The 16321-nt window shown below is 55.4% G+C and overlaps 1 protein-coding gene and 2 long non-coding RNA genes across 5 annotated transcripts in view; 2 read left to right on the top strand and 1 right to left on the bottom strand.

Annotated features, from left to right (window-relative positions):
• The first annotated feature begins 5733 nt into the window (after positions 1-5733).
• On the top strand, positions 5734-10185 carry LOC116661174. Its single transcript, XR_004316957.1, has 4 exons — positions 5734-5978; positions 7184-7264; positions 9757-9931; positions 10018-10185. It is a non-coding gene; the product is annotated as an uncharacterized LOC116661174 (long non-coding RNA).
• Positions 10186-12005: 1820 nt separating this feature from the next.
• LOC116661173 lies at positions 12006-14293 on the bottom strand. The gene is made up of 3 exons (XR_004316956.1): positions 13319-14293; positions 12994-13144; positions 12006-12450 (listed from the first exon to the last, which is right to left on the bottom strand). It is a non-coding gene; the product is annotated as an uncharacterized LOC116661173 (long non-coding RNA).
• Positions 13331-16321, top strand: part of FLI1 (Fli-1 proto-oncogene, ETS transcription factor) — a 109920-nt gene continuing 106929 nt past the window's right edge. For 2 of the 3 annotated variants that reach the window (XM_032472546.1, XM_032472544.1), the window contains exon 1: positions 13331-13452. In XM_032472546.1, the coding sequence (XP_032328437.1) occupies positions 13399-13452 (54 nt within the window). In that variant the 5' untranslated portion in view covers positions 13331-13398. Of the gene's footprint in view, positions 13453-14495; positions 14676-16321 lie in introns of those variants that run through there. The other variant, XM_032472545.1, reaches the window with a different exon arrangement.

The raw sequence follows: 16321 nt of genomic DNA, 5'->3' as shown, positions 1-16321 counted from the left end.
ATAAATCTATGTGCCTCTTGCCCTTCAGCCAAAAAATCTACGAGACACCTTATTTCCCAAAGTCCAATTTAAAAACACACACCAAGAAACTGAAAACATACCCTCCACTTTTGATGTCTTATCTAGGAAAGCCAGGTTCCCTCAGAGGGACTCACAGGGCGGGCAGAGCGTCCCCAGTGTTTATTGTGCTAAGTGGGGTACATTGTTTTGTGTTCAACCGTAAAGTGCACTGAAGTGACACTGAGCGACCGTGCTCTCTCCAGGACCCCGCTGTCCCCGTCTGTCAAAGCTGAAGATCACCAAAATAATAACAGTGACACATCGGACCAGCATTTGATCAGGCGAGTGTTTACATAGCATCTTTTTCCTCTAGCAGTTGGAAGCGCTTGGCGAAAAGCCCTTGAGTTCTCAAAAGACTCTCCTCCGACATTAAGGTGAGGACTGTTTACCCCCTTCCCACTCCCCCACTGCCCACACCTCCCTCCACGCCCGCCATCCTCATGAGGAAACACGGAGACCATGGCAGCTCTCACTGGCATTGCCCAGCTCGACTTCCGTCTGCAGTCTTCTCTTCTTTTTTAATTGGGGTCATCAAGGAAGGAAGGGGCAAAGGCTACGGCATCTATGCTCTGGCCCACACTGTTCCTGTCCTCCGCAGCCGGAGGGAGTCCACTTTTATTTCCGCGGCATTTTTCTCAGCAGCGTCCCAAAAGGCGGTTGCTTTGTTTTCACCAAGTACCATTATCTTCTCCATCAAAATCACAATGTGGAGGGGCCAGCTGTCCCACTCTCTGCAACTCGGTTTTGCATCCTTTCATTCCTGGTTCATCTCCCTTCAAACTCTGATGGCAACTTCTTCCACAAGATGTCCTGAACTTGACACTTGCTTGGAGTTCCAGTCTCTTTCCTCTTTTTTAGGATTGAGGAAGGCCAGACATAGCAAAGTTAACACAGTCTTTGCAAACTTTGCCTTCTCAGAGATAGCAAAGTGGTATCACTCAGGTCCTTTTTATGACCCATCCTCCCAGCCTTGGCAGAGGAATGAAGGAAGGAAGGAAGGAAAAAGTTCTTTCATTCAATCAGAAAAAAAAGTACCTGTCAGGGATCATACTGGATTTATGACAAAATTGTACTGTAGTTTTTAAACAGGAACAGGGACGGAGATAACCATAGATGAGACTAGTAATACACTCCTTAGAAGTCTAAAAATATACACAGGATTACTTAATAAAATAAAAATAGTTAATTAACATCCATGAAGAGATAACTTAAGGGGGAGAGAAACTTGCTCAGGGAGTTGGAAGAATGGATCTAAAGTATATAAATATCTCGGGTCTTAAGAGCTCCTCTTTGCCTGAATTCGTCGTCCCATTCACTCTCCAGGGACCTCACCTCTTCAGCCCCCACCCTGGGAAACTGTATATAATTTTGATTTACAGGTGGAGGGAGGGGTGAATCTGTTAGCTGGGGGAGGCCTCTTCTCTTACACCTGTCTGCATGGTCCATTTCTTGCCCCGGGCAACTCTCCATCCTGGCTCTGAATGTTCCCTATTTTGCATCTCACGCTACCATCCTCAGATCCTCTTTGACACGTGGATGATATGTATAAATGTTCCTCTGTGTGTTTGTGTTTCTGTTTGTGTGTGTGCGCATGTGCGTGCATGTTGGTATGTGATGGAATCAAAGGACTGACCAGGTCCCACGCATCATGGAATCCAAAGAGCCTCTGTCTGACTTCTCCTGGATTCTGTTCTGCTCACTGCCTCTATTTCCTGGACTTATCTCCCGGAGCACAGTTCCTGCCCCATCTCTCTCCTTGTAATTTCCAGGAGGTCAATCTAGGTTTGCAGCCTGTCAAAGGCCACAAAAGGACACAGATAATGAGAGATAAGGAGACTGACACCTTGCTGGCTATGCTTTAAAATCTGAAATTGCTTGTTGGAAGAGCAGGAAGCAACTTCCTTCCTTCCTTCCTTCCCTCCTTCCTTCCTTCCCCAAAATTACGAGTGAAAGCAACAGAAAATCCACAGTGGACACTGAAACTCAGCAAGGTTTTGGACTTTTATGTGGGGCAGAGGGAACCCCAAAGACAGGAATACTGCTTTCTACTTAAGACCACATGTGGCCGAAAACATTCTGGATGCACAATAAATAGACACTGATCCTCACAGGAGGTTATAGAAGCATTGAGTCAACAGTCAATTCCCTTTTACTCGCTTGCAGAAACCAAATTATGGCAAAAGACTCTTCCCCAGTTGCTGTCGTCTGCTAGGGCTGCCCTAATAAAATACCAACGTCAACAACCTATTTTCTCACAGTTCTGGACACTAGACATCCAAGATCAAGGTGTTGGCAGGTTTGGTTTCTCCTGAGGTCTCCCTCCTTGGCCTGCACTGTGTCCTCACGTGGTCTGTCTTCTGGGCTCCTCCGCTTGTAAAGACACCAGTCCCTTTGGATCAGGGCCCATCCATTTTATCTCATTCACTGCTTTCAAGGCCCTGTCTCCAAATCCATTCGCATTCTGAGTGGTAGCCAGGGCTTTCCCAGGAGAACGTTAGGGGGGCACCACTCAGCTCCTAACACTGGTCATCAGGAACAGAACCAAGACTGTTGGCAACCAAAGTCTCTAGCCCTAGACTGTGAATTTGCTTTTGACTCACATCCTTTCCCAGGTTAAATACTCTCATAGATTATTGATAGCACGCTCTGGTTGGAAGGTATCGCATGATGATCGGACTGTAGTCCTCTCATTTGCCGAATGAAGAAGCTGGTCTTAAGTGTCTTGCTTAGAATCATAGACTCAGGGGTGGCCCGACGTGGGCGAGGATGCAGACACGCCCCCTGCTCCCCCGCTGGGTGCCTTTCTTAGATTTTGATCTCCTGATCACTTGCTACTCAGACTCTGGATTTGCAACTCTTCAGCCCAAGGAAGCAACTGGGTACCTGGAGCAAGAAAAGCCCCACCCCTTCTCCCTTTGGAAATAGCTGAGGGGTAAGCTGGCTTTCACGAGTCTTCCTACTCCTTCCCCCAGCCTCCTCTCTTTTGCGCCTTCTTAGGGCAACTATTACCAATTTCAGCAATTTTCTTCTGGCAAATTGAAGGCTCCAGGTGACAAAGGGACTCAGTCATATCCTCCTGGAGGATAAGATAGGCTGGGCCCCACTCCCACCCTACCCCTGGTCCCAGACTGGATGCTTAGGGCAGCAGGCATTCCCCCCATGAGCATCCATTACCCTCCCCATCCCCAAAACATACACAAACTAGGCTGGCTTCTGGGTCTCTGGGATCTGTCTGCAGCTCCAAAACCCTATCAGAAAGGGAATCCAGATTATTTTTCCTTTATTCTCAGCTCAGCTCTTTTCCCCCAGACCACCATGCGTTTATCATTGGCATGATCCTTGGAGTGAACACCCATTCTGTCTTTTAAGATTATCAGAAGAATAGGAAATAGGACACGTGGTTGAGCATGCCCATCCACTTGTGCGTGCGCGCGCACACACGCACACACACAACCCTGAGGAACTTGGAGACAAAACACCTCCACCCGCTGACCACCCCCAGGGTGCTTGGGAAGAGGGATGATCGCCTGCTCCCTGGTTAAACCATTTCTGTAAAAATGAAGCCAACGCACCAGCACTGATCTCATGTACCCCTGCAAGTCAGAAAATGAATCAATCTCCCTCACTCGGGCGAAACTGTCCTGGCAGTTCTTCCTTAATAACAATGTGATGGTGTCGTTTTTTTCTTGTGTATTCCCTTCTTTAGTTATTGGTCAGAAAGGAGGGCTTTTGCTAAATAATTGTTCCGCTTCTCTGCTTCTCAGTTTCAGTGTGGACACTGGGCAGCCAAACAAACCCAGCTCCTGCCTCCAGGGAGCCTGCAATCTAAGGACAGGAGCAAACCTCAGACAGATGTGTCTACAAAGAAGGAAGCAATAACAACTTGGAAAACAGAGCGAAGAAAGAATCTAGAGAAAGGCTCTCAAGTGATCTCTTAGGAACCACCTTCAAGAAAAGGAAGAAAGAAGGAGCGAGAGTGGCAGGGAGGGAAGAAGAGAAGAAAGGAAGGCAGAGAGTGGAAACAATCTGGACGGTGAGGTATTAACTGGACAATTTGTTTAGTTTTCGTCTCCCCTAATACAGCTGAAGAGTTAATTTTCAAATCTCTAGCTTTCCTAAAAGAAATTTGTCTTTAAAATGCCTGACATCCGTGGAGGACTATTTATTATCTGATGTAGGAGCACCTTGTTTTATTCATGGCTGTGTGTTTATTCCCTTGGGGAGGGAAGGCATTCTCTGTAAGAATCCCAGGAACAGGAGCGCGGGGCCGTGGCTGGACCTCCAGCCCCTGCCCCTCCCCGAGGCCTGTCTTGTTTTCCTAAGCACTGGTCAGGAATGCGCTGGGCGGGGGCGCCTGGCCGTCAGCGCCGAGCCCCGCAGCCCCAGTCACGGTCCCAGGCTGGCCTTTCACCTTCCCGCTCTCCGGGCTGCTCTTATTAAGCGGCAAAATGTTTCAATATGTTGAGCTTTGGGGGAGGGACGGAGAGAAAAATCGGGATATTGTTGAGAAGGAAATAATGAATAACCCGGCCGCCAGTCCTCATACCCCCCACGTGGGGAGATCTGGGCGATAAGTGTGCTTTCTCCAGAAATGGAATCCCAGCCATTGCCTTCTGGTCAGAAATTTCCAGAGCCAGTGGGGGGAAGGGGGGAAGTGGAGAAGAGGGAGCAGGTACTAAACAAATTTTCCTGGTGTCCAGAACCAGAGCAGTCAGAGATCTGGGGGCCCGAGAAAGAGGAGGAAAAAGTTTGAGAAAGTGAGGCTCATTCTCAGAGGTGCACAGAGCTGTCAGTTTTGTCCTTACAAACCACCACACTCTCCACTCTTGCCTGTCAGCTCTGCTCCCCTCTCCCCAGCACCCAACCCCACCCCAGCCAAGTTCAGCTGTTCTGGTCAGAAGCTGAGCCCCATTCAAGGCCAAGTCTAAGAAATGAGCAACGCTCCAAATTGCCAGAAGACACAAATTGGCAGACCCAGAAACAGCTCCTTAGCAAGAATGCTTTTAAATGTGTGTGCATTTCTAGGTGAGGGAGGGTAATATCTCAGTGGCTGAGTACACACTTAGCAAGCATGAGGGCCTGGGTTCGATCCCCAGTACCTCCGTTAAAAAATAAATAAGCCTAATTACCTTCCGTCCCCCAAAAAATGTGTGTGCATTTTTAAATGAACACCCCTTAATATCACTGGTTCTCTGACACTTGCAATCCACTTTGCTCTTATAGACGCTGCCTAGAAAACGTGAGTGAGAAGGAGGTATACATCTGGGGAGGACCAAATAAGATAAAGGAGTAATCTTAAAGGAGGAAAAATCTAAGGGCTTGAGAAATCAAAGTAGACGTCACGCGTATTAAGTGTAAATAATTATTTGCATTGCAACTGTTTGAAACTATATATTCAGCTTAAAGAAGGCCCTGGTTTCCATGACTCCTCCTGGCCTGACAGGGCCGTGTGCCTTCGCATTTATGGTGGTTTCTAGTGATCCTTGACATTTCCTAGTAACGTGGAGAGGTTTCTGGAAAAGCAGTGGAGGGCAGATGGGTGGCTGTCTATTAAAACAATTCATCAGACAGCAGTTGAAATATTGATAAGAAAACGGAAATCAAATTAAAAGACGGGAAAAGAGAGAGGAAGAGGGAGTGGGACGGACGGATGGAGCTGGAGGGAGGCAGCGGAGAGGGAAGCTGCAGGAGGCACAGACTTGAGTGGCTCCCAAAGCCCTAGGATGTGCAGGGGCTGAGGCTGTGTGTCTGGATACGCTGGAAAGAAAGGCAAACTTTGACTCTGGGCAGCCAGCAGGTTCAACTCCGCTCTGTCAAGGATCGGGAATCTGGGCACAGAGGATCTGCACCAAGAGCTCGAACATCGTGGAGTTGCCAGAGTCCAGCTCCTGCTGGTGGCGCAGAAAAGGGTGTCTGAGGTGGGTGTTCACGTTCCTGTGGGGTCTCTGGGACGATGCAGGGTCGCTTCTCTCAGTCCAGCTGCCTGCTCTAGTTTGCAGCCGGGAAAAGCAAGGCTTTCTGGGGCTCTTTCTTTCTCTCGTTCTCTCCCAGGCTTTCTCTCCTGCCCTTTTGATTTTTCCTCCTGCTTACTCTTCTTGCAAATTTCACTCCAAGTCTCAAAAAAAAAAAAAAGGGTGGCTGGGGCGGGGGGGACTCTGGAGCAAGGGCGCCAGGGGAGAACAGTGATCGAGAATCTAGGAGACTGGAGAAACGGAGAAACATACCTGGTCCCTGAACTCGTGTGTCTGTTGTGGCTCCAGGAGCCAAAAAGCTGGAATTTGTTAGTGGAGAGAAAAGTGTTTTATCAGAAACACATTGGCTGCCGTAGAAGCTGCGCCCTGCCACGTTAGAGATGGTCTAAGGGAAGAAGTAAAGGAAGAGGAGAGAGACAGTCGCCAGACTTGGCGAGGCAGGGAGAGACTCTCGCAGAGGCACCTGGCATCCTAGGGCAGTTTCTGTGCCTTCCAGCCTAAATAGTCAAATCTCAGACCTCGCCTCCCTGCCATTAAAAATGAGGCTGCCTCATTCATTGTCTTTGTCTCTTCGGGGGGAAAACCTGTTTTCTTCCAGAAGTGGGTGGGGGGTGCTCTGGAGAAGGGGCCTGTGTAGACCTCCTGAAACTTGAGCCAGGTGTCCTTTCAAAGCGGTCCCCCAGCAGGGAAGAGGGAGGCAGCTGGACGCTGGTGGAGTCCTAGTGGTGGTGAGGAACTTAGGCAGAGGGTCTGTGCCCAGAGGGCCCCAGCATAGGCAACTCCGTAAATATCTGTTCCTTGGGCCCTTGGGCTGTGTGGGTGAGGAGACCTACCTCTATCTATCCTGGCCACGTCTGGCCAGGGTGGCCCTGGTGTCCCCAGGTATGAAACTACCCAGGCCCTGGGGGAGACGCGTGTCTCCGATTACCTGTAGGTTACAGGATTGTAGGAAAGAGATCCAACGGTGTGAGCTGGCTCTCCCCACTATCCTTTAGCCTGAACCCTGGGGGAGAGAAGTGCAGGAAGGGCAGGGGTCCAGGTGGGTGGGCGCCTCTCAACTCGCCTTCCTCTCCCTTTGCACTTCCGCCTCACCACCCGACACAGCCTCATCCTTCCTCCACTCGCGAGTGACTGAGGTTTCTCCCACCCAGGTTGGTTCCTGGGCCTTCCCGACCTTTTCTCGCCAACCCAGGATGTTTCAGACAGTCCCTGACACGTCGTCTTACGTCAAGGTAAGACAAGACAGCGTCTTTAAACAGGTAATGACCCTCAGCCTCTCCCACCCCCTCCCCGACCTAGGGTCCCTTCCGCCTTACCCCGGGGAAAGAGGTCGGGGGAGCGGGCCGCGCTCTCAGCAGGTGCGTCTGGAGCCAGGGGCACTGGCTGGACAAACTGAGCGGGGCGCAGACCCTTGGGGGATCCCTGGTTGAGGACCAAGGCTCTTGGCCCCTTTGGTTTGGGAGAATGGACGTGGACGACCCTGGTGAAGGCTGGAGAAGCCGAGACGCCAGCTCCAGGACCCACGCAGGCCAGCGTCCAGTCCCAGCCGGCTGCGCGTCCACGCCGCTGGCGCACAGCAGGTTCCCTGAGTCAGGGGTCCGCGTGCACCGGAGCGTGCGCGTGTGTGCGTTTGGGTGCGGGTGAGTGATCGAGACGCGCTTCTCCGACGAGTTCGACACGCCCCAGTCCTCAGGCCCACCTTCCTTGGCCCCATCAGCCCCTCGAAAGCGAAGAGTCCTATATTTGACAGCATATCGAAGGGGACAGGTTTTTTTCCCCCCTTTTCCATAGCAGTTCCTAAGAATGTAAACAAACCAAGGCCAGGACATCTGGGTTACACGTTTAATGAAATCCCCCAGCGGGGCGGGGCCGAGGGTGCGTACCCGCCCAGGATGGGGACCGCAGCGAGGTCCTCTCGCAGCCCAGGCGCGACCTCCCGCTCTCAGGGTAGCAGCCCAGAGCCTTCCGCTGCGCGGAGGAGGAAGGACCACCACCGCTCAGCAAACATACTCCCAACTCCTTCCCGAAACTCCGCCCCCGGGAGGCCCCCAGCTCTTCCGCCTACCCCCCCACTAGCCTTCCTGAGTCCGCGAAGCCCGGCAGTGTGGCCGTCGGAGGACACCGAGCACCTCAGTGAGGTGGGAACACTCGGGTCCTATGGGGCGCGCCAATTAAGCGTCCAACCCTCCTCCTGTTTCTCTCGAGGGAAATTTGTTGATCCCAGGTAGCATCTTCTGGCCCCCACCGGAGGTCTGAAGGACTCTATAGTCACTTTGGGGAAGCGGGGTTCTCCAGCTTGGCAAGGAAGAGTGTTTAATCAATCAGTGATGAAAGAATGAAAAAGGAGTGAATCAATGGATGGGTAATCAGTGAACGCTTGGGTGGACGGCTGGCTCCCAGGAGGTGGCAGAGTATACCCAGCCTACAGCGCGCTTGGATTCGCGGTGTCCAGCTTTCCCCAGAGGCTAAGGACGCCGTAAACCCCCTCACCCCACTGCTCCCAGAACGCAGGCACAGCTGACTGATTTCTTATTACAGGCTCTGCCCCGAGGGCTGCGAAGGGCCCCGGGGTGAGGAGTGGCCGTCTCTCTCCCATCCACAAGGATCCCCCGAGTCTGCCCCCCACCCCCACCGCCCAGGATCCACAACCTCAGAGATGACAAACCCAGAGGGGCAAAAGGGAGCCCAGGAGCCTGACCCTGACCAAGAGCCAGAGAGAAAGCAAACGGGCCGGGCAAGGGGAGGGGACTGGTGGGGGAGGGGGAGGGGCAGCAGTCTAAGAGCTGTAGCCGCCAGGGGAGCCTCTCACCGCAGGAGCTCTTTTGAAGGGGAAAAAATGGATTTTTTCAGCAGCCACAAAGTTTGTATTGTTGCACAAAGGGGTGCATTGATGACGGCGAAACGTCCGCGTGGCAGGGACAATCTGGGTCTGTTCCGCCGGCTCCCTACGCCTACCATTTGCCAGAGGGGCACAAACAGTCCGCGGCTGCCAAGCCTCTGCCATTCCGCCTCTGGCACTCGACTCGGAGCTTGTTGACAAACAGTGCGGGCCCAGGCGCCCAGCCCTGGGGAACCAAGGGTGCTCACTCCCACCGGGCAGCGATCTGGGTTCTAAGTGCTCGAAGAGGAACGAGCAGGAGAGCGCGTAGGGCGGGTACGAGGCTGTAAAGAGTAAGGGAAAGGTGAAAAGGGAGAGAGCATTGTATTTGTGCTAACTCATTTAATATTAATAACAACCGTAAGAGGTAGTCAGTTTTGCAGATGAGAAACTGAGGCATTAAGAGTGTAATGTAACACAGCTTACAAGTTACAAATAATAAGGGCAAAGTTGTGCTGATTGCAGGCAAGTTCTAAATCCTCACTTCATCTTCACAACAGCCCTTTGAGGTAGTTCCTATTATAACACCAATGTACAGATGAGGACACCGAGGCACAGAGAGGTTAAGGAACTCGTTCAAGGCCACAGAGCTGGTGAGTGCGGAGCTAGATACAAACCCAAGGGGCTGGGTTTCCCAGTGGAAACGTTCGACCAGGAGATTCCACTTGCAGATATGGGGAGGGGCAGGAGACCCAGTGGAGTAATCCTGACCACGTCCGTGCCAGATGTCAGCACTGGGCAATGCACTTGCCAGTCCTAGCGCCAGGAGCACATCCCTGAAGGTCCCTGGCCGCCCCACTCGAGATTGGCAGGATCCTCCACTTTCCCTCTTTGTGAGTCTTCCAGATTCCTTGTTCTCGCTCCCCCACCAGCCAGCCCGCTGGTTCAACCCACGCTGCATTCTGGGGGAGACAACCCCCACTAGAGGAAAGGAGGCTGGTCGCCCTAGAATGTTCACAGAGACGTGGCCCGGGGACAGCATCTGGCCGGCAGGTCCTGAACCAGCGTTTCAAGGACACAGGTCTGTACCTTGAATGCTGTTTGGGACGTCTGGGAGGCAGGGCGGCTGGAGATTTGGAGACGCTGAATTCTCCCTTCCCCCCAAAGCCCCCATCTAGGCGCCGCCACCGGGTGAGGGTCCTGGCACCTGGCTGGTCTCCACCTCTTGTCAGCCTGCACTCTCTGGTCAGCCTCGGACTCCCTTGGGATTTCCTCCTCGACGCCGCGTGGTCTGGGGACAGGGCCGGGAGCGCCACGGGCTCGGGGCGCAGAGACCCTCCCCCTCCCGGGCCCTCCCACCGCCGCGGCCTCCCACGTAGCGTTTTGAACCCTCTTGGCGCTAAAGCAAGAACGAGCGTGGGGAGCGGGCAGGGTGAGCAGAGGCTCTAAATCTTCCTTCAATCTGTGAGTAGATGAAGTCTGAGAAACAAATTCAAAGCAGGCGCGCCTGCAGAGCCCTCCTGCAGAAATATTCCCCGGCATTCAAGCGCATCCAGGGGCTGCTCGAGCTGCCTTGTTTGGCTAAGGTCAGACGAGACTCGAGTTCTCCAATAAAAATAAATCTCAAATTAATTATGGCCTCGAGCGAGGGGCCAGACACTTGAAGCTGCAGTTGTGCAGTCTGGAGTTTTGGCGCTCGCTCGCCCACCCTTCCCCCGCGCCCCCCTCCCCCACCCCCTTGCCAGCTCGAATCCCGCCTCGGCCGCTGGACAGGAGGGGCCGGGAGGGGGGAGGACGCAGGAGGAAGGATCCGCCCCAGACGCTCTGCCAAGCCTGGCATCTTTCGGGGTTTCAAGTGACCGGCCGTCTCGGGGTCCGGAGGCACCCCAGGGACCTGGCTCCGGCTGTCGCGTCCTCCCACCCACCCCCCGCCAAGACCGAAGAAGCCCCGGAGGCTGCGTCTGGAAAGTCTTGACCGGGTCAAAAGGGCTGACATTGAGCGAGCCAAGACACGTTTCACCCCGCCGCCGCACCCCTCCCCGGGGAAGCAAGACTTCCGCATCTTTGAAAATATTGTCAAGTGCGGATAGTGCGAGGCCAGTCATCCCACCACAGTTGCAATGAAAATGCTCCAAGTCCAAAGTTTTCCTGAATACTCGCCCCCCGTGGGCATGCTTTCTACAAGTGACCTTAGACTTAAAAACGTGTAGTGGACTGTTTTGTTGCCCACCCCCACCGCCCGCAGTTGGTAGCTTTTGTTTTAAATGCTGGTCCCGGTCTCTTGGCTGTCAGCTCCCCCTGACTTGAAAGCCAGCAGGCGCTGGTAGAGTGGGCAGGATGGTCACCACGGGCACCAGCTCCTGGGCACCAGTCCTGCCCAGTCTGGGAAAGGGAGAGGCAAGACAGCCCCTGGTGAGCCAGGAAAGAGGGTGTGAGCTAGCGTGTGGGCCGGGGCGGCCAGCCCCTAGCTGGGCCAGGAGAAGGGAGGGGAGGAGGAGAGAGGGCAGGAGAGGGGCGGGGACAGAGACGGGGGAGGGTTCCCCCCTCCCCAACTCCAAGCCAGTTTTCATCCCTAGCAGCCTCAGGCCTCACCATAGGCTCTCTATCGATTTGTCTTAATGCAAACATTCGAAATATTCTCTTTGGCTGCTCGTGAAAACAACGTGACCTGCCAGGATCAAACCATCTTTCCAGATGTCTGGTGGTAACCACATTAAACGGGGCAGACTTGTTTACTGTTGTGTTTGGTTAGGGCTTTTTCCCCCTTCGGGATTTAAAAAGGCAGCAGAAGCGAGTGGGGCATCAAATCCAGAGTTACATAAGTGGGCAGACTTGCCCACCGCTATGTCAGCATGGGCACAGGGGATCTCAGAGTCCCTCGGAGGACTGCCTAGAGCTGGTGTGTGCGTGGTTGGGGGTGGGGGGACTTGCGTCTTTCTGGGTGGAGGACCTGGTGAATGGACAGGAGCTCCTCATGGAAGAGCTGGTAAATACCAAAAGCCAGGGCACCAGTGCAGCCAGTGAGTCACTCAAGGGTGACAGCTCTGCCACTGCCAGCCTCTTCCCACTTCCCACCACCTTCAAAATTACGAAACTACCAAAGCTTTGGTTTTACAGGCAGAAACGGAAAGTGTTATTGAGTTCCACAGCTAAAACCAGAGGGCCAGTCCTCGTTTTAATCAAGTGCCACACTGAGTTCTCCCAAGGTAGGAGGCACCTCCTGCTAAAAGAAGTTGGGGTGCTAGGGATATTGGGGTGACTTACTGATCAGAGCAGTGAAGACTGGCTGTTATTTGCCAGGCTGAACAGGAGTTGGGAAGAGGAGCCTGGCCACCGTCTGCCACAGAGGCACCCTTCTCAAGCACTAGCGGGACTGTGTGTAGAAGGAGAGCTGCCGGCTGGTGTGGGGTGGCCATGAACGGCCTCAGTGTTTGCCCAGCACCAGGAAGGGGGCCTCCTGTGTAGACCGGAGTTCTTTCTGCCTGCAAGAGGGGGAATGTGGCTGAGGGTGCCTGGTTTCTGGTCAGGTCCGGGTGGGAAGTGGTCTCCCCGCTCTCTCCTGAAAGCCTTGTTGTTGTTTGAAGGTCGGCAGAGTCTGGGCTGAAAAGGAAACAATTTGGGGTTTGAAAGGATGTAATTCATTCTTCCTTTCCCTTTAACCTCTTTCCTCTCTGGAAAGCATGTGGAAATGCTGAAGGGAAGAGTGAGAGGGCCGGGGGCCAAGGGGAGGAAAGGGTTAAGCCTGATTTCTTTTAATTGAACTCCAGAACTGGTGGCCCCAGGCAAAGGGGGGGGGGACTGACCCCGCTAGCGGTAACCAGATGTGGCAGTCCCAGGGGAGCCCCCAAGCAGACCCCTGGATTGAGAAGCAGACAGGAGGGGGGGGGGCCTGCCCGGCCCGCATCCCACCCCCACCCCATCCCCCTACCCCACTCCCCCGTGCACACACCAAGTCTCAATTGCTGGCAGGCTGCACCCGCCACTCCAGGTCTGGTCACGTTCAGACCCGTGTCTGTGTTCGAACCCAAAATTGGAGCTGAATTGATGAGACTAATTTCGAGAGGGGGGTGGGGGGAGGGAGGGAGGGAGGCCAGCGAGCTCTTGGGCTCAACTGCTCCTGAAGAAATAAAGAATTAATGTCACCTTTTTTGCCGCTGTGGACACCCTTTTGAAATTTTTTTCTTTCCAATTGACTCGGATCTCCTCTGGATTTTTCTCCCTCCTTCCCCTGGTGGACTCTTAAATAAAAGTGAGAAAGTCCAAAGCGTGGTCTGGAGAGCGTGGACAAGGTAACCTGTTTCGGAGGTCGGGGAGAAGGGAGTCACGCCTAGAGCGCCCCGGGGTCCCCTCGCAGCCCCGGGACTCCCAAGGCTGCCCCAACTGGAGCGGGCGGCGGCACTGCAGAGGGACAGGGAGGTCTCCGAGGGGCGGGGGCCGACAAGGCGGGCCGAGGGGAGGATGGTCTCACCGCGGGGTGGGGATGACGGTCTGGAGCACCGTCCCGGAGGTCTCACCCGGGAGCGGTCTGAGTCTGTTCAGGGTTGTTGCATGCAGTGTTCTGGAGACCTGCCGGCCAGCCGGGAGGGATCGTCTCGCCGTAGTGTAAGTTTCTTGGGGCCCAAGGTGGCATTGCATTGGCGTCTCTGGCCCGTGCGCTGGGGCTTGGGCCATCGGGTCGGGGTCAGCGCGAGGGGTCTGACCCCAGAAGGCTCGGACAGGAGACCTGGGATGCCGCGGGAACCGGCCCTCGGCGGGCGCCGGGAGCTCTCCGGTAGCCCAGGTGCCGGGTGCCGAGGCGCGCCCCCCGATAGCGTCCGTCCGCTAACAGCGCGCTGGGAGCGGAGTCCACGCCCCCGACGGCAGGGGTCGGTCCGAAACCGCCCCGAGTCCGCGTCGCCGGGTGAGCCGCTCCGGGAGTCTGCCCGACTCTGCAGCCCAGGGCTCGAGTGGAAAAGTTCCCATTGGATGCACTTTATAGCGGTTAGTTTGCTTCTGTCTGCATCCGGATCTTCCTGGGCTGTAGGCTCCACGTTATCCCCAGCCCGAGTAAACTCTCCCATCCCACCCACCCCCCCAAAAAAAAGTTTGACTCCGGCTGGGAAAAGCATTAATGAATGTATCTGTGGGAAGAAACGGAAAGTGAATGAGTCAGGAGGGCCACCTTCGGCCAACGGCCCCGGGGAAAGGAAGGAGGCCGAAGGCGTTTGGTGTCGGACTTTGTGGGGAGGGGGGCGTGCAGACTGCGGGAATCAGGGCGCGGGCGCCGGGCGTGGACCCCGGCATTGTTCCCAGCTCGCTCTTATCTCCCGGGAGCAAGTATCCTGTGTGCGCAGCGCATGAATGTATCTGGGCATCTCCGCGTATATTTATATAGTGTGTGTGATGCGAAAAGCAGGACCAGCAGAGGGGAGGAAGAGAGTGTGGGGTGGGGGGAGGGAAGACGAGGGAGAGCAGAGGGGAGAGAAGAGAAGAGAGAGGAGAGCGGGAGACAGAGAGAGAGAGAGAGAGAGAGAGAGAGAGAGAGAGAGAGAGAGAGAGAGATAGGACTTCCTCCCCATTCGCAAAGTGAAGTCACTTCCCAAAATTAGCTGAAAAAAAAGTTTCATCCGGTTAACTGTCTCTTTTTCGCTCCGCTACAACAACAAACGTGCACAGGGGAGAGAGGGCAGGGCGCTCGCGGGGGGCACGCAGGGAGGGCCCAGGGCGCCAGAGAGGCCGCGCCGGGCTAATCCGAAGGGGCTGCGAGGTCAGGCTGTAACCGGGTCAATGTGTGGAATATTGGGGGGCTCGGCTGCAGACTTGGCCAAATGGACGGGACTATTAAGGTAAGCGACGGAGCAGTGGGCGCGCCGCGGCGGGGCCCTCCGTGGCGGCGAGGCGGCGGGCAGGCTGGGCTCGGGGCGCCGGGGTCCCGGAAGACGTGGCCACTCTCCCTTCCTTCCGCGCCCCGGCTTCGCGCCGTCTCCTCCTGCGTTCGGGTGGCGAGTCTGGCAGGCGGGGGCTCCCCGCCGAGGGCGATCTCCCCCTCACCCCTTGTCCCAAAGCGGAGCCCGGCCCCCTCCCACCGCGCTGCCGGCCAGGCTGCGGCGGGGGCGGCGGCGTGAAAGCCGGGGACCGGGGCGCAGATCGCAGCCAGGGGCCGGAGACCTCCGGGGCTACCACTCCCACCCGGCGAGCGGGACACCCCGGCCTGGGCGCCAGCACCCGCCCGGCCGCTGGCTTCCTCTTCCCCGAAGCCGAAGGCGGCGGGGGCGGGAGGACAGCTGCCAGCAGCCCGGGTCCCTGCCGGGTGGGCCCAGGGGCGGGTGAGCGGACTGGTTGCAGGCGGATCGGGGTACAAGTGAGTGTGTCTGGGGGTCTGTGTGAGCGGGCTCCTCCAGATGGAAGCCCTGTTTACATGTCAGCGCGGGCCGGTTTCCCTTCCTCTTGGTACTTCTGTTGCCGGGTTCTCGGCGCTCGGGAGTAGCCGGCGCCCTACGGCTAACGGGCCGGCCTCGCCGCTTCTCCGCCGGGGTGCCGGCCGGTGCGCGCCGCTCCCCGCGCCGGGCTCCCGCACTCTGCGCCCGGGCTGCGCCGGCTCCGGGACAGGGCTCCCACCGTCCTCGCAAAGGGGGTCCTGCGTGCCTTCAGAGCCGCTTCCAAACCGAGAGGCTCTGAGCCCACGGTCCCGGCCACTGCCCAACCAAATCCTACCCCTCAGTCCCTACCCTCACCCGACACCGTGCGACTGGGTCCATGTTGCAAAGTGCAGCCCGGAGGGCCGGGTGAGGGTCTGGGTTTTATGTCAGACTGCAAGACGGTTGACTGCCTGCTCCCTCTGGAAGGGGGAAGTGGGGCCAAAGGCAGAGATGAGGGACACCCCCTAATGTGACTGGCCTTAGAGGACGGAGAAGAATGAATGGGACCTGGGGTTGGCTGGAGGCTGTCCCAGGACACAGAGCCGGAGCTGATCTGGAAAACCTATTAGGCTGCTGAGGTGGGGACTGGCAAGCGTGCCATCGCCAGAACTTGGAGGAATCAAGTCCTAGCTCAGGGCTGAGTAAGAGGAGGCTAAGATGTGAGGCTTGGAGAATTCAAGAGATTTTTATCATTTGGGTGGGGTGGTGGTTTTTATTTTCTAAGGTTTTTTTTTTCTTCTTAAAGTTTGAAATATGCTGACTTAAGTAAAAGGCATCAACAGCAGGAACTTGAAAATCTGGAGAGGAGACAACTGATTGTCAAGGGAGCCGCTGAGAGCCTGGGTTCCTCAAGTTTAAAGTGTGTGCATGAGAGGGGACTCCTTTAGGGAGGGGGTCACTGATCATTTTATACCTGTTTCTCTTCATGTTGGTATGTGCATGCAAGTGTCTCATAGCCCTGGTTTTGTAATAAGATGCTCCCCTCTAGAAAGCTCCCCCTTGTCCGGAGGCTTACCACTTACCCAGAAGGCACCCTCTGACCCGGAAGGGTGCTAAGATGGCTCCAGGGTCCC

The sequence above is a fragment of the Camelus ferus genome, chromosome 33, assembly GCF_009834535.1.
Source record: "Camelus ferus isolate YT-003-E chromosome 33, BCGSAC_Cfer_1.0, whole genome shotgun sequence".
NCBI lineage: Eukaryota > Metazoa > Chordata > Mammalia > Artiodactyla > Camelidae > Camelus > Camelus ferus.
The sequence above is the reverse complement of the archived record's forward strand: the minus strand, read 5'-3'. Positions and strand labels throughout refer to the sequence as shown.